Raw genomic sequence first — 25171 nt, forward strand, 5'->3', positions numbered from 1 at the left:
TTACTGCAACTTGTGGTTGCATCACGTAACTCTGAAACCAAGGCACCCTTCCTCTTCAGATGGCAGGACTCAGATGTATAGATGGCTCAAAGCTGCTGGACCACTTAAAGGATCACGCCCCCAACCCTGAAACTGTATCTCTGGAGGGACACTAGGCCAGCAGTCAGGCACTGCTACCAGGAGTCCTTCTGGAGAGTCTCTCCTTGCTGCTCGCATCCCCATATCCACAGTTCTGTCATTATGTCCCCTGATGCTGCTGTAAAAGCCACTTCACCCGTCTTCTCCGTTTTCTTTCTCTTACCACTCCCAATGCTTCCCACATATTCTGTAGGTAGAATCTGAGAATAGAAACTCCATTTTTTACAAAGAGGGAATTGGTAGAGGTGAAGTGAGAGGTGTATAAGATCGCAGACTATACAGGGGCTCAGGTTAGCTCACTCCCCAGCTCAAAATTTGTCAACGCCTCCCCACTGTCCACTCAATGGAGTTCAGAATCCTCACGCTGACCTTCAAGTCCCTTTACAATCGAACCGCAATTTTTCTAGACGACCATAGTTTCCCTACACCATCCAGTAAAAGAGGGTCATCAGCTGTTCCTCAAGCAGGAGAAGTCTCTTGCATCTTTGTTTACGCTGGTCCTTCCACCTGGAAAGCCCTCCAGCCCCTTCAAAGTCTGGTGTGTTCAGAGTCATCTCAAATGCCACACACGCCACTAAACACACATACACTGGCACGTCCCTCCTTTTTTTATATTCATCTCCCTCCTTTTAGCGGGCGCTTTATACTTTTTTCGTGGTACTTAAAAAAAAACCCTTTTTAAGATAGTTGTAGATTCACAGAAGTTATGATAAATAATACAGAGCTATCCTCTTTACCCAGGTAACATCGTGCAGTATCACACGACCATACCACAGCCAGGACATTGACACCCAACACCTACTACTTTGAATGAGAGGGAAGCACACTTCTTCACGTTCCCCCCTTTGTCAGCTCTTAGAGGGGAAGGGCTGGGTCCCCCTCTGCCTCGGCTTTCTCCCTGGGCCACCCCTCCTTTTCCTTGCATCCTTTCAGACTTAGGGAGGAAGGGAGACTGGCTCCCTGTGTCCATTGCAGCCGGACTGCTCTGATTCTCCCCAAACTTGGTGGCTTGAGATGATTTATTGGGACTTATGGTCATTCCCTTGAAACGTCCTGGTTGCTGACAAGCGGTTCTGCCCTGGTTTTCTGGGCGTGGACGAGCGAGCTGGGTTGGAAACGACTGTGGTCCGACTTGGCGGGGACTGGCCCCGTCCTCGGATTCTGCCTCCTCGAGCCTCATTTCGGCGCCACGGTGGCTTTTCAACCTGCCCCCGAGGCCCGCTGTCCGGGACGTAGGATGGGGAGCCTCCCGGGGACGGGGTGCCTGGGGGTAGCGTCGCGTCTTTGTTTTGACCGGGGGCTGGGGGCGGGGGGTGCGCGGGGCGGCAGCCTCCTCCCTCAGGCACCGCCTTGAGGGCCGCGGGCCCCGCGCACAGGTGTCGCTGACGACCCGGCGTCCCGCCCGCGGCGCGCCGCTTCCTGAGCGCGCCCCGCCCTGCGCCTCAGCCCCGCGGCGCCGGCGACAGAGGGCCAGGTGCCGTTGCAGCCCGTCCGCCCGCCCGCCTGCCCTCCCGCCGCCCGCCACATGCAGGCCGCCGCCGCCCTCCCGGAGGAGATCCTTTGGCTCCTGGAAGGTAACGCCCCGCCGGGAGTCTCACGTGCCGAGCCCGGCAGCAGCCGAGACGACAGCGGCTCCCAAGGCCGGCCTTCCCCGTCAGCTCCCTCACCCACCGCCTTCTAGAACCTCGAGGCTGCCGGCGTCCTGACTCTCCAGAGCCAGCTGTTCATGCCCCGCTCAGGGTCCCTTTCACTCGCCTCAGTAACACATTTTCTTTTTCCTCAAGGCGTCTCCGCCTCCCACTTAGCCTCCAGGCTTCTGAGCAAGTTCAGGCTGCGTTCGTGGTCCCCGGGCCGCCGTGCTGGCCTTCAAGCTGTCCCCTTCCCCTCGGGACGCCCTGCGTCTCTAGGTTTCGCTCTCGTCCCTCTCCCGCCCTGACTCCGTCTGTCCCGCTCACACGGTCCCTTGACCTTCCAGCTTAGAGCGCCCCAGGCTCCCACGGGGCTGTGAGGGCTCACGGGCTCCTGTCAGCCAAGGCCTGGGCGCCCAGACCCTAGGTCCCCTTCACCGGCCTGCGGCTCTGGGGGTCCCTCATGCACCTGGGGCAGGCGGATCCTGGTATCACATCTCTTCCCTTTCCAGAAGTGCCCCACTGCGGTGTGTTCAGTCACGAACGCTCCACACATCCCGCTGTAACACTCCAGAGTTACAAGATCGTCTGCTTGCCTCACACTTTTTCTTGTGAAAGTAACTTGCTGTTCCTGTAACTGACCTCCCTGTACGGACGGGGACCTGGAATCTGTGCTTGCCTAAGGGTCCCAGGAGGAAACTCTTCCGAATGAAGCCTTTTGGCATCTATGTGACACATGGCCTGCTTTGGGCAGGTCATACTTTTGGCAAGCAGTTTTTTTTTTTTTTTTTTTCAGTTTCTCTCAATTTAATTGGTTTTATATCTCCATTATCTTGTTATCTTGGTATAAATGCCTCTTAATCAAATATTTGGCAAGTCTTTTCGGTCTGTTTGCGGCACGGTTTCCATTCTGGGTTGCTTCTCTGTAAAAGCTGCCAACGAGATATTTCTTCTGAGGTGAAGTTTCCAAATTTATTTTACTTATGACCCGAGGGAATCTAAACGTTCAGAATAGAAAAGTATTTGCAGGGTAAAAGCATCATCTGGGTGTCTAAGAAGAAGCCACCCAGCCTTTCCCTCTACTGTTGGTTCAATCATTCCAAGTGTACAGAGAGGCTCTACACGTCTGGTTTCCAGGAGGGAAGGAACTGTGGCAAAAGGTTTCATTCTGCCCTTGAAGTTAAAGGTATAATCTGATCCTTTTTATTGGTATCTGTCATTTGTTGAGAGGGAACCTATTTTACAACCTAGTTAAACTAGACTTCCATTTTGTGTGCGGCCTTGCTAGAAGATTCCTTTTAATTTTCAGAAGCTTGCAATGACATCCACTGCTTCAGCATTTTTGATGTGCAGTTCTTTATTGTTCAAAACTGACACTTTGGTAAACAGCTCATTTCTGCACCTGCCACCTTCCTTTAGTTTAGATTATTTTCTTGTTAGCTGACTGGTTTTAATTGAAGTCTTCAGATCTCCTCCTAAAGCAGAACCTTTGTTTGCTGACAGGTAGAGCAGGGTATGAATGGAGATTAATTGCGTGTCACATACTTCTGTATCAAACTTGCTGTGTCTTAACAATCTCTGTTGGTGCTCGGGTCTTTAGAATATACGGAGGAGTCTGAGATTAAATTTTACGGAGCTTTGTTGGTTAATATATATCTTTAAGGCTTTTTTTTTTTTTTTAAGTTTGCAATTAGAGTCTGAATCTGAAGTAGAGAGAAAAATGTGAAAGTGGGATTCAACCAATAATTCTATTGAAAAGTGTTTGAAGAATATGCTTTTGAAAGGTTCATGTAATCATAGCAACATATTGGTTGTAGGGTTTTTTTTTTTTTTGCGGTACGCAGGCCTCTCACTGTTGTGGCCTCTCCCGTTGCGGAGCACAGGCTCTGGACGCGCAGGCTCGGTGGCCATGGCTCACGGGCCCAGCCGCTCCGCGGCATGTGGGATCTTCCCATACTGGGGCACGAACCTGTGTCCCCTGCATCGGCAGGCAGACTCTCAACCACTGCGCCACCAGGGAAGCCTGGTTTTGTTTTTTATGGAACACACTCTCTGGTGTAGACCAGCAGAATTATTCAATGTACTACAAATAATTTGTAGATATTATAAACCCATAATGGCTATCCACTTACCATCTGTTGCTGTTTGTCTCCCCACCCCAACACACACACTTTTTAAGGTTAATTGTTGACAGTTAGAAAATATGTAGGTCCTGATCTCTATGTCGTCACTCAGTGGAGGGAGTCACAGGGTGAGAGTGCTGCCACTTTAGTGCTGCCACAGGCCGTGCGGGTGGAGTTTCCACAATGAATTAGTACTTTCATAAACCAAGGCATAAGCATTTACACAGTGATTTAACACTGGCCATCACAGCCCTAACTTAAGCATTTATTTATTTATAACTACATGAGCATAAATGACAGGGGCATTTTTTGACATAATGTGTGTGCTTTGAAAAATAAAATATGCAAAGCATTGTGAAATTTTATGCCAAATTTTGCATGAAGAAGGGAACAGAAATTCTGAAGGTCTAAAATTAATTTTGTTAAATTGTAAACATTTAAAAATGTTTCATTTGACCAGCTCCTCTTCTAGGAATCTGTGTTACTGAAATTAAAGGACATGCAGTATGTGTACCAGGATCCATAGTAAATGTCCATGAGTTAGGAAAGGTCAGGTGATGGTATGAATGATTATTCATTTTATGGAATATTTTGCAGCCATTAAAAATGTTGTGGTGGATCTGTATATATTGGCTTGGAAAGTGTCCATAACATATTTTTAAGACTAAAAAGCAAGGTACACCATAGTGTATATAATATACCATTTATGTTTGAAAACAGCAACAAAACCCCATATATTATGTATGTTTGTGTAAGCCTAGGAGGGAGGAAGAAAGAATATACACCAAGCTCCTAACATTGGTTTCCTAGGGAGGGGAGTGAGAGAGTGGGGGAGAGATTATTAATTTTATTTCATACATCTTCATGTTGTTTGAACCATGACAATGACCATGTATTACTTTTGTAATAGGAAGAAACAACCAGGAAGGTTATTTAAAACAAAAAGGAACAAAAAACGAAAAGAAGCATAGAGAGGTTAGAGTTTGAAAGGGCCATTAACCAGGGTTGTGATTATGCTTTTCTCTTGGTAGCTCTAAGGGTGTGTGGAAGGTGGGGATTTTTTTTTTTTTTTTTAATGCTGTCTTGGATTTTGGGCAAATATTAAAGCAGTGAGAGGTTTCTAGGGTAACTCAGGAAACATCTTCCTCAGATAGACACTGTCAAGCTCTCATATAGAAATAGTAACTAGTCCATATCAGCAAATAAGTACCTTATAGATAAGTAAAGTGAAAGGCATTTACTGCCTTATTGAAAGAGGAGGAAATATTCAGGTCTGTTTTCAAATAATCAGGCTTCAGATGTAGAAGTTATCTTTTCGTTTTTGTTTGGTGATAACCACACTGAAAACAAAAACAATGGAGTGCTGGCAGTTTGCGTAATCTTTGTTTCACAGATACAAACATAATCAGTTTCTTCCTTGTCTTTCTAGCCCCACTTTTGAAGTCAGAAGCACAAGAGGCAAGTATGAAGGAAGGAGAATGAATATTTCTTTAGTTCACAATTTGCCTTGTGTGATAGAAAAGGGCTTACTGACGTTAATAGCTAATAGGTCGCAACTATCTACAAGGTACCTAAATCCTGCTCAAATATGGATTAGAGACAAAATAACGTCCACAACTCCGCTGCATGTAGTAGCAATTGCTGTGTTAACGCTGATGCCAATAAGCCTATGGTTACTTATTTTTAAACTTCCTTGGAAAGAAGAAGTCATTAATCATTTCCTTCCAGATTGTTCTCCAGATTTGTATTGGTCAGTGTAGCCAACCATAAAATCCTTTTCAACATAGTAAAACTCCAACTCTGTGGAACTCGCAGGAGTGAGTTGTGCTGGATAGCTGAAGATATTCTCTTTAAGCACTCTAACTTTTTAGTATAAACATTTGTGATCAATTTTTTTCTCAGATGCAATAGGAACTTTTCACACTTCCTCAACCAACCAGTCTGTGTTCAAAGGCACCTCGTCTGAACACTATAACTCAGAGTTGTTATAGCAAATATCATTTATCATACTTTATGGGAATATTGAGTTGTTTAGGGATTTTTCTGCCATAATTGCCCCTGGACTGCTTTGTGAATGTCTATGGCTGTTTTATGTTTTAATTTTTGTCATTTTTTTTTCCTACTGTTAGACTAGGCCTATCACTTTGCACTGCTCTCAGTGTATCTGTATCCCCAAATGCTATTGGAACATCAGATAATTAAGTTCATTGGAATTAAGATATGTGTGAAAGAAAGTATGAAGGGCTCTCTTGATGAACACAGTACCCAAACCGTTAGGCCTGCACTTTGTAACATGTGCTGTGGCTGCTAAGAGTCATTTTTACTTAATTTTTGATACTGGGTTGTCTTCTAGATAGGTGATGTTACTGTTCGGTTGAATTCTGAAAGGTATGTGACCATACTTCTATTTCTTTTTTGTTAAATTTCTTGGTTATAAGAGCAATAATGCTCATTGTAGAAAATGTAGAAAACACAAGGATATACAGCCACCCATAGTCAACGACTGTTAAATTTCCATTTATTTCTTTCAGTTATTATTATTTGTACATACTTTAAAAGTTGTGACATATTGTGTGTATAGTTTTGTATACTGATTTTTCCACTGATAGTTTTTCATTTGCTATGGTCTCCTGAGCATTTTCTTAGATCACTAAGTTCTTTTTTTTCTTTTGAGTGATTTTGAAGTTATACATCCTGGTTTTATTCCACTGATAGTTTTACCTTTATGGGGAAGAAAAAAAACCAAAAACATTTCCCTCTGATTAGCAACGTTAAGAATGAAACAATATCTTCTAGCTCTTTCCTCCTGTATGAAATGTGAAATTGCTGATTTTAGACTCAGAGAATTATTAATGTTTTATTGTGTACATTAGATTACAATAATTATTTTTTGACATTTGCATAATATTTAAAACCATAGCTATAATAATATTTTTTCTTCCTGTTTAACTTGTTCATTGCTTACTTTTTGTATCATGGCTTTTTCATTCTTGAACTCTTTATCTTTTAGATATTTAGACTTTGCTAGAACGGTAGCCACTGGCTGCATGTGGCTATTTAAATTTAAATTAACTAAAATTAAATAAAACCAAAAAAATCAGTTATGCAATTGCACTAGCTACATTTCAGCTGCTCAGTAGCCACAGTGCCTGCTGTATTGGACAGTGCATAAAACCCTACTAGATGACAATTAAGAATATAATGCTGAGTGAATTTCTCAGGAAGGGTACTTTGATAGTCCCCCTACTGAGCCCCTCCAAGCTTGAGTATGTGTCTATCTAGTTTCATATAAACTTAGCTGTGGGCATGAGGTTCTAGGGTCACACTCTTTCCCTTTCTTCACCTTTCTCTCAACTTAACCTCTTGAAGTCTTACCCTTATCTTCTGGTCTTCAATTTTGTGGAGGAGAAGTCTGATACCAGCCTGATATATTTCTTTTATAACCCATTCCTCCCACTGCCTGCCTGGATGTTTATAGGATATTTTTCTTTGCCCTCAAAAATGTCACTAGATAATTTCAAGGTTTTAGACTTTTTAATAATTTTGCCTGGTATTTAGTGAACCCTTTTGATCTAAAGACTCAGGTCTTTAACTTGAGAATGTTTTTTCTATTGTCATTGCTTCTACTCCATCTCTTTTATTCTGTCATACTAGGATTTATATTATAAATATATTAGGCCCCTGATCTAGTCTCTGTGTTTCATCTCTTTTATTGTCTCATCCGTCAGTGACTTCATTACAGTTTTAAATTCAGCATTTATTTATTTTTAAAAGATTTCCATGTATTTTTCCTCATCACTCATTGTTTCATTTTCATTACATCTGTAAATCTGGCTTATAGGCATAATGACTTTTTGAATGTTGTTGAAAATATGATTAGAAATTTTCTAAACATTTCTGTTCTTTAATAATAAATCTACCTCAGAGGGAGACATTTTCTCTAGTTCTTCAAGATCTAGTTTTCTTTTTGAACTTTGTTTTCTCATAGGTCCTGTATATATTTTTTGTGATAAGTTTGCCTAGGTTCAAATCCTGACTCTGCCACTTTCTTACTAGTATTTAACTTTGGGTCTTAGCTGTAAAATGGGGATAATAATAGTACTTATCTCATAGAATTTATATGAGGAATAAAGGACTAAATATTTGAAAAGAACTTAGAATCATATCTAGAATGTATTACACACCATATGTTTGGTAAATAAAATTAAAAATTGTTTTTTCTTTGAGGAAGTCCTATTGATCTCTCTTCTTGCAGTTCCCTCTCCACAGGAAAACTCCTAGGCATGGCCTTTTTTTAAAAAAATAAATTTATTTATTTCATTTATTTATTTTTGGCTGCACTTGGGCTCAGTAGTTGGGCTCTAGGGTGCAGGCTTCAGTAGTTGTGGTGCACGGGTTTAGTTGCTCCGTGGCATGTGGGATCTTCCTGGACCAGGGATCAAACCCGTGTCCCCTGTATTGGCAGGCAGATTCTTAACCACTGCACCACTGAGGAAGTCCCTAGGCATGGCCTTTTGCTTGGGTTGGTGGTTCATCCTCGCTACTCCAAATTAGGGGAGGTTTGTAGGGGTTCTTTCAGGATCTTCTTCATTTCCTTCCTTCCTTGGATCAGAGTCCAGTGATTATTTCTATGAGAAACTTTTTGGAGAAAAGAGAGAGGAAGTTAGCTTCCCTGCTAACTTAAGAAAGACATGTGTTCCTTACCTTGTTATAGAATGCTTGGTATGTGTGTGTGTTTGTGTAAAGATAGTATTTTTGTACTACTTGTCAGTTGAAAAAAAATGAAAGGTTTAATCTTCCCCTTCTCCCTTTCTGTTTTTATAAACAGAACTATTTTCTTAATTGGTAGAAATATTTTAGTTTCATTGTGGGTATAGCCTAGATGTTAACTGGGCTGCCCAGGCCTTTTGAACTCTAGGCAAGATCTACTCCCCATTGTGGAAGCCCAAACATCTCCTCAAGATCTGGGTAATTCTCAAGGGACATGCATTCTCAAGGTTACTTTTGCTTCCAGGGTCCCCTCCTTCCATGTGTGCTTTCTGTAGGCCTAAACTAGCGGTTCCCAAATGGGGTGATTTTGTCCCATGGGGGCATTTGGCAACACTTGGAGACATTTTTTGTTGTCACAGCTGGGGAGGGTGCTATTGGCACCTAATGGGTAGAGGCCAAGGATGCTGCTCAGCTTCCTACAATGCATAGGATAGCCTCCACAACAAAAAATTATCCAGCCCCAAATGTCATTAGTGCCAGTGTTGAGAAACCATGGCCTTGACATATATCCTGGCCTTCAATTTCCACAAAGACCTACCCACATGAAGTCTCTGTGAGTGTAGAAGACATCACTGGAGAGTCAGAGGGTGCAGGGAGAGGGAGGAAGGGTTTCCACTGCAGTAATGCAAACGATTTCAAATTGAATATTAGGCATTCCTTTTCCTAAACCTCCTTTTCCCACTCCAGTCATCAGACAGTGCCTTCTGGCCTTTCACCTGATGTAGTTCTCAGCCTTATGCTTTCTCACTGGCACTTTCTCCCTTTATCCTATCTGGAGCAAAACAACAAAAAAATTTTTTTTCCCTTGCTGCATGGAAAGGTAGTTTAGCTATCTGTTTAGTGGTTTAGGTTCCCACCAACACCCACACATGGAGAAACAAATTACTTTGCCAAACCATGGCAATTCTCTTCCTAAGAGGAATTCTAGTGCCAGCTATTAAGATAATAACATTTTTACCTCATTATATAAGTGTAATACTTAAACAATTTTTAATCATTTTAAATACAGGAAAAATAAGTTTCAAGTTTTACCATCATCTGAGAATCTTAACGTATTGACATAAGTATCATAGATCTAATTTTTTCACGTTATAAACCATTACACTGTACAGAAATCCTATAATTTCTGCTACGTTTATTCATATTTATTTCCCCTGTGTTTCCAAGTTCATTGCTTGCTTTTCCAGTTTGTCAGTGCTGCATTATAGGTTAGGTGATTATAACAGATGGCTTTTCAGGTTTGGAGTCTTTGAGTTCCACTGTTTAATTTTACTATCCAGCTTTTACATGGAACATAGGACAGATGTGGGCTTAGAAACAGAGTGGTCTTAGCATCCAGAGAGCAAGCTTTCCTGAAGGCTTATGGCTTTGATAAAATCATTTATGAATTACTTAAATTCTCATCTAGGGTCTCCTCCTAACATTGTTGATATTCTAATATTAGTATGTTATAGGGAAATAAAATTTTTATTCACATAATAGGAGCTTTACTAAAATGTATCCAGTGGCACATATTTATACATACTTAAACCAATATAGTAGTTGAGTTGGAATTAATTAAGGTACTGTATATTATACTTCAAGTATGAGGAGTATCCTGGATACTTAGAAAGCTACAGAAAATCTCTCTGAACTGCATTGTAACAAATGTCCTTAAAACCACTCTCTCTTTAAAGTAAATTTTCCTTTTTGATAACTCTTTGTGTGAGCCTCTTCATCCATCGATTCCTCCCTCTCTTTCTTTCTTCCTTCCTTCCCAGTACTTTATTAAGGTATGATTTATATACATAAAATGCACTAATGTTAAGTGTTACAACTGGATGACTTTCATGTATGTATGACTGTGTGACTGTGTGACTACAACCCACATCAAGACATAAACGTTTCCATCTCCCTAGAAAGTTTCCTTTCCAGTTCTGGAACTTCATAGATCAGTATGATCTCTTTTGAGTCTGTCCTCAGCATAATGTTTTTGAGAGTTATCCATGTTGTTCTGTGTATCAGATTTATCTTATCCTTTTGCTAAGTAGTATTCCATTGTGTGAATATTCCACAGTTTGTTTATCCATTCTTCTGATGAACATTGAGTTGTTCAGTTTTGAGTTATTATGAATATAGCTGCTGTGAGCATTCTTGTATAACTTGTTTTGTAACATAAACAGTCATTTCTCCTGGATAAATATCTAGGAGTGGAATTACTTGGTCGTAGGGTATGAATACATTTAATTTTATTGGAAACTCCAGTTTCCCAAAGTGATTGTACCTATTTTACAATCCCACCAACAGTGTATGAGAATTCCAAGTGCTCCATTTCCTCACCAACACTTGGTGTTGTGGTCTTTTTATTTTTAGATATTCTGGTAGATGTTATGGTCCAGGTATTTTTTTAATTACAAAAATAACTTATGGATACATTTTTATTGTAGAATATTTGCACAACATACAAGTATATAAACTACTTGACCTAGCCACAGCAGTCAGACAAGAAAAAGAAATAAAAGGTATCCAAGTTGGAAGGGAAGAGGTAAAATTGTCATTATATGCAGATGACATGATACTCTATAGAGAAGACCCTAAAGGCTCCACAAAAAAACTATTAGAACTAATAAATGAATTCAGCAAGGTAGCAGATTACAAGATTAATATACAGAAATCTGTTGAATTTTTTTACACTAACAATGAAATATAAGAAAGAGAAAGGGAAAAAAACAATCAAAATAATCCCATTTAAAATTGTGTCGAAAAAATACCTAGGAATAAACCTAACCAAGGAGGTGAAAGACCTATATGCAGAGAACTATAAAACAATGATAAAAGAAATTGAAAATGATTCAAAAAAATGGAAAGATAGCCCATGCTCTTTGATTGGAAGAATTAATATTGTTAAAATGGCCATACTACCCACAGCAACATACAGATTTAATGTGATCCCTATCAAACTACCCATGACATTTTTCACACAACTAGAACAAATAATCTTAAATTTTTTTATGGAACCACAAAAGACCCAGAATTTCCAAAGCAATCCTGAGGAAAAAGAACAAAGCTGGAGGCATAACCCTCCCAGGCTTCAGACAATATTCAAAGCTACAGTAATCAAAACAGCATGGTAGGGCTTCCCTGGTGGCACAGTGGTTAAGAATCTGCCTGCCCTCCCTCGGCCTTACTCCAGGGGCTTTTGCTGTAAAGCGTCTGGCATTGCCGGAGGGTACATGAACGAGCACGCATCCCTCCCCAGGGAGACTGCTGTCCTGTGGGGCCCACTCGTGGAGCTGACAGCACATGTCGGGTGGGGTCAGACACGTTATTTTCTGTACCTGCTGACTGGCGACGCTTAAACAGGGTAGAGGCGTCAGCAACCAGTAAGCGAGAGATGCCGCACATGCCCGGAAGAGCCAGAATAAAATGCTAAAGTCCGGTGTAATTGGAACATGGAGCTCGCGTCAAAAGAAACACAAACCAAACAGTTTTGTTACGGAATAATTTCTAACTGATAAGTACCAGAACATGTCAGAGGTTTCCTGTTGTTTGGCAGGAATGCTAACTCGGGGTTTTATTTCGCCTCAGAAAAAAAAAAAAAGAATCTGCCTGCCAATGCAGGGGACACGGGTTCGAGCCCTGGTCCCGGAAGATCCCACATGCTGTGGAGCAACTAAGCCTGTGCACCACAACTACTGAGCCTGCGCTCTAGAGCCCACGAGCCACAACTACTCAGCCCGTGTGCCACAACTACTGAAGCCTGTGCGTCTAGAGCCTGTGCTCTGCAATAAGAGAAGCCACCGCAATGAGAAGGCCACGCACCACAACGAAGAGTAGCCCCCACTTGCTGCAACTAGAGAAAGCCTGCATGCAGCAGCAAAGACCCAACACAGCCAAAAATAAATAAATAAAATAAATAAATTTATTTTTAAAAACCCCAGCATGGTATTGGCACAAGAACAGACATATAGATCAATGGAACAGAATAGAGAGCCGAGAAATAAACACATACTTCAGGTCAATTAATCTTTGACAAAGGAAGCAAGCATATACAATGGAGAAAAGACAGCCTCTTCAGCAAGTGGTGTTGGGAGAGCTGGACAGCCTCATGTAAATCAATAACGTACATTAGAACACTCCCTCACATCATACACAAAAATAAACTCAAAATGGCTTAAAGACTTAAATATAAGACATGACATCATAGGACGCCTAGAAGAGAATACAGGCAAAACATTCTCTGACATAAATCGTAGCAGTGTTTTCTTAGATCAGTCTCCCAAGGCAATAGAAATAAAAGCAAAAGTAAACAAATGGGTCCTAATCAAACTTATAAGCGTTTGCACAGCAAAGGAAACCATAAACAAAACAAAACAAAACAAAAAGCCTAACAGAATGGGAAAAAATATTTGCAACCTGTGGGACCAACAAGGGCTTAATTTCCAAAATATACAAACAGCTTATACAACTCAATATGAAAAAAAACAAAACAACTCAATCCAAAAAGTGGGCAGAACAACTAAATAGACATTTCTACAAAGAAGGCAACCAGATGGGCAACAGGCACATGAAAAGATGCTCACCATCGCTAATTATTAGAGAAATGCAAATCAAAACTACAACGAGGTATCACCTCACACCAGTCAGAATGGCCATCATCAAAAAGTCTACAAATAATAAATACTGGAGAGGGTGTGGAGAAAAGGGAATCCTCCTACACTGTTGGTGGGAATGTAAATTGGTGCAGCCACTATGGAGAACAGTATGGAGGTTCCTTAAAAAACTAAAAATAGAACTACCATATGATCCAGCAATTGCACTCTTGGGCATATATCTGGAAAAGACAAAAACTCTAATTTGAAAAGATATATGCACCCCAGTGTTCATAGCAACACTATTTACAATAGCCAAGAGATGGAAGCAACCTAAGTGTCCATCAACAGATGAATGGATAAAGAAGATGTGATACACACACACACACACACACACAATGGAATATTACTCATCCATAAAAGGAATGAAATATTGCAATTTGCAGCAACATGGATGGGCCTAGAGATTATTGTACTAAGTGAAGTAAGTCAGAGAAAGACAAATATTATATATCACTTATATGTGGAATCTAAAAAAATAATACAAATGGACTTATTTACGAAACAGAAACAGACTCACAGACATAGGAAACAAACTTATGGTTACCAAAGGAGAAGGTGGGGTGGTGTAAATTAGGAGTATGGTGTTAACAGATATGCACCACTATATATAAAATAGATAAACAAGGATGTACTCTATAGCACAGATATTCAATATCTTGTAATAACCTATAATGGAAAAGAATCTGAAAAGAGTGTGTATATATATATATATATATATATATATATATATATATATATATATATATCTGAATCACTTTGCTGTATACCTGAAGCTAACACAATATTGTAAATCAGCTATAGTTCAATGAAAAAAAAAAGAAAAAAAATAAGTATATAGACTACTTGGTTTTTTAACATAGCACCATTGAATACCTTTCCATATGAATCTATGTATATATTCATGTATATATATTCATTTTAAACTGCTGCACAGTATTCCAAAATTTTTTAACTGTTCACCTATTGAAGGATGTTTAGATCATTTCCAGATTTTTTTGTATTTCCACAGTGCTGTAGAGAACATATCTGCATCTTTGTGTACATATGAAAATATTTCTGTAGGATAGATTCTTAGACTCTCAAATGGAAGATTGCAGAAGTGTTAATCCTAGATTTGTAGACTAGCCAGTAGTTAAAACTTAATCCAAAGTACTATCTGTGTTTTCGTTCCTGGTTTTTGTTTTCTCTGTACTGTGAGTATATAGGTATTGTCATTTTTTTCCCCTTCAGGAGGTAAGAGAATGAAAAATACAAACACACATTTCTTGGGTCATGGGGCAGAAACAATCAGCAGGTTGAAGCAAACCACAACCAGAACATGCTGACAGTTTCTCTATTGTATGCTGACAACTTCCTGCAAGCCAAAACAAAGCTGGTGGGTATGACTTTAACCTTGCCAACAAGTTTTACCTCTTAACAAAAAGCAAAAAATATATGCCTTAAGGATTAAAACTAATTGCCAGATTGAAAATTTAATGCAAGGTTTAAAACAAGTTCTAAGCAAACTAAAAGTCATTTTCCCCCACTGTGATACTTTTATTTAATTGGTGTGAAAATAGGCAAGACAAGGTTTCTATGAAGTCTTCCATCGTTAGAATAGAAAAATTAACACTAAAGTTTCAGAGGTTTGATTTTAGTGAGATATTTAAGTCACTGCAGAAATACTAATGGTCAGATACCTTCAGCATATTTGTAATAAGGAATCCGAAATTATTATTTTTTGTTTGTTTCTACCAGAAGCTGTCAATGAGACTTTGTAGAAGTTGGATCAGCAACCAGGCTGGTTTTTTCTGTAAAATAGCAATATGTTACATAAAGGGATAGTTGTGACATTTAATTAAATACCCAGACAAATAGAATACTCAGGTATCTAGAATGAAATGTGGCCTTATGTTACTTCCAAGGTAGAGATTGTTTTGGTTTGGCGGGCATGATGTGCTAGGCATGGCAAAGTGGGTGGACATAGTCTGTTACTGGAAAGGACTTCTTACTGTTAGCGGCTCACTCAAGGAAGTCCCGAGGATGATGCAGATCTTTACCCCCTGCCTACCACATCAGTCCAAGCAAAGGACTCCTGGGATGGGTCCCTGAGAGGACTCCCTCCTCCCTTTGATATCCCCTTCTCTTCTCCACAATCTCAACAAACATTTTCTACACCCCTCCTTTCTCCAAACAGGCTCCCATCTCCATCCTAGAGGGGTGATGTCTCATCTTTAAGGCTTTAACTCCTTCAAAGTGTTCAGAGTGAAGCATCTATAAGATAAATTAAACATTTTGATTAGAAAAAAACGCTAGGTATCATTGAAAATTTAAGAGATGAGGCTGAAGTAGTATCCTGCTCCTACAATTTTTAAAAAAATAGTGAATAGATTGTTTTCTAACGTTTACTTAGGTATTTTCTTTTAGACCCCTTTTTTTTATGGGAAAAAGAACCATGTTCTTCAGGTTGATTTCCAGGGCAGCCCATTTTTAAAAACTATTTTGTGTCCCTCTTTGTCAGCGGGAACACACCCTTTATCCCCTGTTCCCTAAGTCCAAGCTCTGATGTTGGTGTTGTGACTGGGGAGTGACTCCAGTGGGCAGGACTGGGAAAGGTATGAGGAGCTGGGCGGGAGCTAGGTTGGGGTTCCCAGGATTAGGGAGGAGACTATTTAATGAGCCAGAATGAGAGCAGGAATGGGCCTCACCTAGCGGGGAGGTGAGAGCCAGTGCAGGGACCCAGAGCAAAAGGAGAACAGAATTTCCTCTCATCTCCCTCTCTTCCTCTCCTGTCTCCTTACTTCCGACCCCATCTCCCATTGAGAGCGTGGCTGCCAACAGGCTTGGACGTGCTATGATAAGAGGAGGGGGCTATGAGATGGGGTGAGGAGTGATGATGGAAGTCAGCAGGAGGTTGTTGAAGTATAGTGACTATCAAAGCAGCAGCAGTGAGAGAATGGATATTTCTGTGATTGTGTTCAGCCAGGACAACCATTCACATTTAAAAAGTGTTTGCAAGTACTTGGGGACTTTTTAAAAAACATCTAAATAGAGGGTCTGAAATACTGCCCAGCATTAAACTTAATAGAGTTAATTTGGTGAGTCATTTTAGCCTATGCCAACACTTTTTGCATGTAGACAAAAATCTCATATTTTCTTGGGTATAATGCCAATATAGGCAGAAATTCACGGCACCCTTCTTTTCAGAAATGTGAGTTCTGCTTTAGTAGTTCAAATACTTTTGCAAAATATCCCCTCTGGGAACACTTTGATTGGTTTTTGGTTGGTGGAATTGTTTTCAGCAGCATTTGGCCATTCATCCTGCCTTCAAATAGAAGATTGATTGAAGCAAACTTTTGAGTTTTAGAAACAATATATCAACAAAAAAATTGTAACTGTTAAAGAACACCAACTTAAATATTTTGTTCTTTCTATGTATTAGGAGCATTACTTAGAAAACAGATGGAGGCAACCTTTATTTTTCACTAGTTTGAAAAATGTGACACATAGGATATCATTCTTCTCCAAATAGAAGAGTAGCCTCATAAATGGACAAGGTCAGAGGTTTGGGAGGATGTCAGAGACTTTCGCCAGTCTACAGAACCTAGGGATCTTGGGTGCATCCTGTCAAGTCAGAATCTTTTCATCTGGCCTTAGGCCGTGCAGTGGTTTCTCCCGGGGCTGTGATGATTATATCATGTCTACAGGGTTCCACATACCCTCTATCCCCTTGTCCTTCTTTGTTTTCTTTTTCTATCTTCTTTTCCTACTCTGGTTTGCTGGAATAGATATCCATAAGTTGCCTGGAAGCTGAGGGAATCTATGTTTTAGGGAAGCTGTGAATTATAATAGGAAGATGCATCTTTGCCAGAGCTGTTTACCTTTTAACCATGAGACTTAAAATCATTGTATATTACTTTTAGTACAAATACTGTATATTGCTACAAGCTTGCCTTCCAGAATAATCTTTCATCACTGTCCTCTCACCCCTAACCTTTATATGTTCTGCCCTCCAAGTCAGAATTCTTTCAGTCTCTCCAACTGAACTAAGATCTATCACCTCAGGACCTTTGCACATAATGTTCCCACGCTTATGCCATTCTTTCCCTCATTCTACCACCTCCTCCCCATCCCCAGCATACATACTTGACCTGCTAATCTGTGGGTTTCAGATGAAAGGTCAGGTCTCTGAGAGATCTCCCCTGACTTACTTCCCTCTAGACGAGTTGCGTCTGCCCTAGGCCTGTGCCCCTCTCACTTTTCTTATTATAACTCATGTCACAATTTATTCTAATTGTCTATTTAAGTCTTTATTCTTTGGTAGACTGTAAACTTTTAGTTTAGATCCATCTTGTTCACTTTTTCAGTATTTAGCATGTAATAAGTGCTCAATAAATATTTGTTAAAGAATAAAGGCATTCAGAAAAAAAGTGGCATTGTTTATGGGATGTTTCTGATTTTGTCTTTTCTCTTTGGTGTGAGGACATTTACACCAGTGTGGTATTGCTCACTGACCCGTCAAAGGTAACAAGGTGTAGACCCTGTAACATCAAGTATTACGTGTAGTGAGTGCTGTGATGTCAGAGGCACCTCAGGAGTGTTCTTACTCAGTTCGTGGTGTTTTTCACTCTGGGTTTTGCAGTTGCAGGAGCCTAAGGCATCCTGATGTGATAGGACATGATGTTTATATTAAAGGAGTTCTTGTTTGTACAAGGCTGATTGCTTAATGGAAAACCCACCCAGAGAGAGTGGTAAGCTTGGTTAAATACAGGAGGTGAAAATCTCTTCCTTGTTCAGGGGTGAGTAATGTGTTTCTGAGCAGGGTTGCTCAGGCACCTTCAGGTCATAATCACTGTAAGTAGCATCATCTTGCAAATTGAAAGGCAAATGTATTATATGTTGGTCTGTAATTTTCTTTCCTTAATATCTGTATCAAGTTTTGATATCAGGGTTATGCTGGCTTCATAAAATGAGTTGGGAAGTGTATAAAATACTAGATGTATAATCCCTCCTGTAGCTCTTGCTTTTGACTTATTTATGTTTTCATGATTATAAATTTTTTCATCTAGTGAGTTGTGGGAGTATTTTTAGATCAGGTTTAAAAAAATAATGAGACAGATGGAAGAGATTGTCTTTGTGTCATTTTATTCCACTTGCAGCTGAAGGAACAAGTACTTAAATTAACAAGTGGCCCTCTAAAGTGTTTTGAAATGAAGCCTTCAAAAAAGTAATTTAAAGTGAAACTTAAAAAGTAAAGTCATAATAAATTATCAAATATCCCCCCAATGAGTTGGGGGATAATTATATCCTGTTGATTCTGTTTTAGCAGTTTTAGTATATACAAATATAATTACATGGGATATTTTACTTATAAGCATTTAATAAGGAGAGTAGAAGTTCAAAATAATATATATATATCTACATTTATCATCTGTAGGCATGAAGTATTCATTTTAACCATCCATCTCTCACAGGATCTCTATTCCCCACTTTCTGTCTGCTTGGGTGGTCTCCTTTCCTATTCCCAGCTATGAACCAGCACAGCCCACTACCGCTGAGTGAAATGAAGAGGAGGGAGAAAAATTAATATCTGTCTATCCAAGCTAAGAGTAGTATTACATTATGCTTGCATAGTGATTTTAATTTTACTTATTTTTTCATATTCTAAAACACATATTTTAGAACATTTAGAAAATACAGAAAAGTATGAAGAAGATGATAAAAATGACTTGTAATTCCACTACCTAGAGATGACCATTGTTAATATTTTGGTGTTTATCACAGTACCTGACTGACCTATAGGAGGGACTCAATAAAGATTGGGTTAATGAATGAATTTAACCCAGTCCCTCCCCCCTTCTTCTGGTAAAATGTGAAGCTTATATCATATACCACTTTAAAGAATTAATAGACTAGTTTTTAGAATAGCTTTAGATTTACAGAAAAATTGAGCAGGTAGTACAGAGTTCTCCTATTCCCCTTCCCCCCAGTTTCCTCCATTATTAACATTTCACATGACTATGATACATTTATTACAATTAATGAACCAATATTGATATGTTACTGACTAAGTCTGTAGTTTATTCCATTTTCCTTAGATTTTACCTAATGTCCTTTCTCTTTTCCAGGATCCTATCCAGGATACCTCATTTAATTTATTTCTTTGGACTCCTCTTCTCTGCAACTGTTTCTCAAACTTTCCTTGTTTTTGATGACCTTGAGAGTTTTGAGGAGTACTGGTCAAGTATACGGTAGAACGCCCTATATTAGAATTTGTCTGATGTTTTTCTTATGATTAGACCAGGGCTACAGGTTTTTGGAAAGGAGATCACAGAAGTAAAGTGCCATTCTCATCAAATGTCGAGGGTACATACTATCAGCATGATTTATGACTGTTGATGTTGACTTTGATCACCTGGCTGATACAGTTATTGTCAGGTTTCTCCACTGTCAAGTCACTCTTTATTTCCCCTTTCAATACTGTACTCTTCGGAAGGAAGTCTCCATGTGCAATCTACACTTAAGTGTTGGGAGTTATGCTCCTTCTTCTTTAAGGTGGAGTATCTATATAACTTATTTGGAATTCTTCTGCACTGGAAATTAGTGTTTTCTCCCCCCCATGTATTAATGTATTCAGTTACTTCTTTATATCATTGTGGACTCATGAATACTTATACTTTGAGTTATAATCCAATGTTACCTAACTTTGTTGCTCAAATTGTTCTAGCTTTGGCCATTGGGCGCTCTTTTACTTGGCTCCTGGGCTCCTTTTGACATGCCCCATGAATTGTGTGTGTGTGTGTGTGTTTTGGGCACTTCCTTACTTTCTAGCACTACAAGATGCTCCAGGGTCATCTTGTATGTGTCCTGCCCCAGTCCTAAAAGCAGCCATCTCTCAAAAAAGTGTTGGTTCCTTTTACTGAAGATTGGTATTAGAAATCAATATCTGGGTAGTAGGTGTGCTCATTGTCACTGGAATGTTGTTTCTTTTAGGCCTTCTCAGCTGACAAAGCAAAGAAATATATGTGTGCAAGGTAGCCCCACATATAAATATATCTATAAGCAATTTCTATATATAACCACCTGTATCTATACAAAGTTAAACATGAGTTCTTATTGATGTCTTCAACTCTTAATTCATTTTAGACTCCTTACTATTCTTTTTTTAAATTAAGCTCACATTGTTTTATAACATTATGTAAGTTTCATTTGTACATTATATTTATAACATTATGTAAGTTTCATTTGTACATTATATTTCTACTTCTGTATACATTACAGTGTGCTCACCACCAAAAATTTAGTTTCTATCTGTCATGTACAGTTGACCCCCTTTTACCCATTTCACCGCCCCCCCACCCCCAATAACCAATACTCTGTTCGCTGTATCTATGTGTTTGTTCTTTTTGGTCTGTTTTGTTCATTTATTTGTTTGTTTTTTATATTTCACATATGAGTGAAATCATACAGTATTTGTTTCTCCCTCTGACTTATTTTGTTTAGCATAATACCCTCAAGATCCATCCATGTTGTCACAAATGTCAAGACTTCATCATTTTATAGCTGAATGGTAATATATTGTATTTATATATACCACATCTTCCTTATCCATTCATGTACTGATAGCTGTTTCCATATCTTAACTATTGTAAAAAATGCTCTGCTGAATATAGAGGTACATATATCTTTTTGAATTAGTGTGTTTGTATTCTTTGGATAAATACCCAGAAGTGGAACAGCTGGATCATATATTAGTTTTTTTAATTCGTAATTTTTTGAGGAATCTCCATACTGTTTTCCATAGTGGCTGCACTAATTTACACTCCTACCAACAGTGCATGAGGGTTCCTTTGTCTCCACATCTCCTCCAGCACTTATTACTTCTTACCTTTTTGATAATAGTTACTCTAAAGGGTGTGAGGTGATATCTCATTGTGGTGTTGATTTGCATTTCCCTAACAATGATGTTGAACATCTTTTCTTGTGTCTGTTGGCCATCTGTATGTCTTCTTTGGAAAAATGTCTATTCAGCTCTTCTCCTTAATATTCTTGCTGCTTGCTCCTATCTTTTCCACTCCAACACTAAGAAACTTGGCTCCCACCATTCATCATCCATTTATTGTTTGATTAGAGTATACATTTATAGCAGTATAAGAATTGAAAACCCCTACACCCATTGGAAACAACTTTATTGACTAGGGTCCAGTATTCACGTGCAGTTCCTTTTGCCTTTGGTCTTATAGACTACCCATTTCCAGTGTTACTTAGGTAACACTGGGGGGTACCTTTCCCCCATTTCTTCAGTGAGTTTAATTCATATATTTGTAATCAGTTAGATTATGTTGTTGCAGTCTGCATTTTTTCCTGAGATTCCCCAACCTGCTAAATGATTTTTTGAAATTTGCAGACATTAAGGCTCATTCTTTGTGTTGTAAAGTCCTATAGGTTTTGATAATTACATAAAGCCATGTGTCAACCACTATTAATTAAAGTATCATACAGTATAGTTTCACTGCCCGAAAAGCCTCCTGTGCTTTACCTATTCATCCCTCCCTGACTCCTCTTGAACCCCTGATCTTTTTGTAGTGTTGCCTTTTCCAGAATGCTATGTAGTTGGAATCATACAGTATGTAGCCTCTTCAGATTGGCTTCTTTCACATAGTGATATGCATTTAAACTTCCCCCATGTTTTTTCATGGCTTGAGAGCTCATTTCTTGTTAGCACTGAATAGTATTCCACTGTTTGTATGTACCACAACTTATTTATCCACTCACCTACTGAAGGACACTTTGGTTGCTTCCAAGATTTTAGCAAGTATAAATAAAGCTGCTATAAACATTTATGTGCAGATTTTTGTGTGGACATAAGTTTTCAACTCAATTGGGTGAATACTCAGGAGTGTGATTGCTGGATCTTTTGATAAGACTATGTTTAGCTTTGGAAGAAACCAAACCATCTTCCAAAGTGGCTATACCATTTTACATTCCCATCAGCAATTTATGAGAGTTCTGGTTGCTCTACATCCTTGCCAGCCATCAGTATTGTCAATTTTTAAAAATTTATCCATTCTAATAGTTATATAGTGATATCGCATTGTTGTTTTAATTTGCAATTCCCTAATGACACATGATGCTGAGTGTCTTTTCATATGCTTATTTGTCATCTGTGTATCTTCTTTGGTGAGAAGGTACACAGATGACAAATGCACATCTTATGTCCATTTTGTTTTATTTTTATTTTTATTTTTTTTGCAGTACGTGGGCCTTTCACTGCTGTGGCCTCTCCCGTTGCGGAGCACAGGCTCCAGACGCACAGGCTCAGCGGCCATGGCTCACGGGCCCAGCCGCTCTGCGGCATGTGGGATCTTCCCGGACCGGGGCACGAACCCGTGTCCCCGGCATCGGCAGGCAGACTCTCAACCACTGCGCCACCAGGGAAGCCCGTTTTAAGAGTTCTTTGAATATTTTGGATATAAGTCCTTTATTAGATATGTGTTTTGTAAAGATTTTCTACCAGTCTTTGGCTTGTCTTTTCATTCTCTTAACACTGTCTTTTGCGGAACAGAAGTTTTCCATTTTCATGAAGCCTAAATTATTTCTTTCATTCATCATGCTTTTGGTCTTGTAACTAAAAACTCATTGCCAGACCCAAGGTCACCTGCATTTTCTCCTGTGTTATCTTCTAAGGTTTTAGTTTTGCATTTCACATTTAGGTCTATGATCCACTTTGAGTTAATTTTTGTGAAAAGTTAGAGCTGTGCCTTGTTTTTTTTTCATTTGGATGTTTAGTTGTCACAGCACAATTTGTTAAAAAGACTATCCTCTCTCCACTGAATTGCCTTTACATCTTTGTCAAAGATCAGTTGACTGTGTTTGTGTGAGGCTATTTCTGTGTTCTCTGTTCTGTTCCATTGATCTGTGTCTGTTCTTCCAACAGTGCTACTCTATCCTGATCACTGTAGCATAGTAGTAAGTCTTTAAGTTGAGTAATGTCAGTCCTTCAGCGTTCCTCCTTCTTTCTCCTCCTGTCATCCTCCCTCTACTCTTCCTCCTCCTCCTCCCCCCTTCCTCTTCCTTTTCTTCTTCTTCTTCCTCTTCTCCTTCTCCTTTTCATTCAGTATTGTGTTAAAATATGCTGTGAGAATTTTTGACTTCCTTAAATTTTCTTCATGAATATTATTTTTAATTGGTTATATAATATTTCATTATATGATCTATGATATAACCAATAACCAGAGTTTAGTGGAAAAAATACAGAACAGTTGATATCTCATTTTTGTAAATGAAAATAAAAAGGTTTTGTTAGCACAGAATAAAAACTGAAAGAGTTAGGAGTTCCCTGGTGGTCCAGTGATTAGGACTCCATGCTTCCACTGCAGGGGGCACGGGTGCGATCCCTGGTCAGGGAATTAAGATCCCGCATGCTGCCCGGTATGGCCAAAAAACAAACAAAAAAAAACCTGAAAGAGGATGGGATTGCAAATTTTGTTCCTTATATCAATTTCTTTATTTTCCGATGTTTCTACAGTGAGTAACAATGCCTTTTTTATTAGAGGGAAAGGTAAATATGTTTGTGTTTGTTTTCTAAAGTGTGAGAAATATCTTTTCTTCCTTTTCCCCTCTCAATCTGATATTGGTAATTTGGGTTTTCTCTTTTTTCCTTTTATGAATCTTGATAAAACCTTTAGGGACTTATCAAATTTATTGGTCTTTTAAAAGAACCAATCAATGTTTTTTTTGGCTCTCTATTTAATTGATTTCCATTCTTATCTTTATTAATTTCTTTTTCCTGCTTGGAGTTTAATTTGTTCTTCTTTTTCTAGTTTCTTAGGATGAAAACTTAGATCATTGATTTTAATCCTTTCTTCTTTTCTACCATAAGCATTTAAAGCTGTATGTTTCCCTTAAGTGTGGATTTAACTGCGTCCTACAAATTTGGATGTGTTGTGTTTTATAATCATTCAGTTTATTCAAAGAAGAGTATTTCCTCTTGGATTTATGTTACTTCGAATTGAGGCTTTTTAGATATCTCATTGTTATTGATTTCTAACTAATTTTATGGTCAGAGAACATACTCTAAGATTTTAGACTTTTGGTGTTTATAAGACTTATTTTATGGACTAGAATAAGGTATATCTTGGTGAACATTTCATATGCACTTAAAAAAAGTGTATTCTGTAGTTGTTAGATGTAGCATTCTATGAATGTCAATTAGATCAAAGTTGTTGATAGTGTTGTTCAGGTCCTCTATCTCTTTGCTGATTATTTGTCTAGTTGTTCTATTAGTTTCTGAAACAGGGTAGTAAAATCCCCAGCTATGATTGTAGATATGTCTTTTTTTTTTTTTTTTTTTTTTTTGTGGTACGCGGACCTCTCACTGCTGTGGCCTCTCCTGTTGCGGAGCATGGGCTCCGGACGCGCAGGCTCAGCGGCCATGGCTCACGGGCCTAGCTGCTCCGCAGCATGTGGGATCCTCCCGGACCAGGGCATGAACCCGTGTCCCCCGCATCAGCAGGCGGACTCTCAACCACTGCGCCACCAGGGAAGCCCTGTAGATATGTCTTTTTCTTACTCTAGTTGCATTGGAATTTGCTTCAAGTATTTTGCAGCTATTTTATTATGTGCATACACTTCATAATTGTTTTATCTTCCTGATGACTTGGCCCTTTTATCATTATGAAATATCCCTCTTTATTTCTTGTAATACTCCATGTACTGAAGTCTACTTTGTCTTACGTTAGTATACCCATTCCCTCTTCCTTATGCTTACTCTTTGCATACTGTATAATTTCAATTCTTTATTTTCAGCCTATCTGTGTCTTTATATTTAAAGTGTGTCTCTTATAGATTACTTTGAACAATTATATGCCAATAAAATGGACAACCTAGAAGAAATGGA

At 39.2% G+C, this 25171-nt stretch overlaps 1 protein-coding gene across 1 annotated transcript in view; it reads left to right on the top strand.

Moving 5' to 3' along the window:
- Positions 1 to 1663: 1663 nt before the first annotated feature.
- SKAP1 (src kinase associated phosphoprotein 1) overlaps positions 1664 to 25171 on the top strand; it is a gene marked incomplete at both ends in the record, with an annotated part of 284039 nt that continues 260531 nt past the window's right edge. The window contains one exon of the mRNA XM_079725971.1: positions 1664 to 1712. Coding sequence (XP_079582097.1) covers positions 1664 to 1712 — 49 coding nt within the window. The remainder of the gene's footprint in view (positions 1713 to 25171) is intronic.

This window comes from Hyperoodon ampullatus (genome assembly GCF_949752795.1).
Source record: "Hyperoodon ampullatus genome assembly, chromosome: 19".
In the NCBI taxonomy this organism is placed as follows: domain Eukaryota; kingdom Metazoa; phylum Chordata; class Mammalia; order Artiodactyla; family Ziphiidae; genus Hyperoodon; species Hyperoodon ampullatus.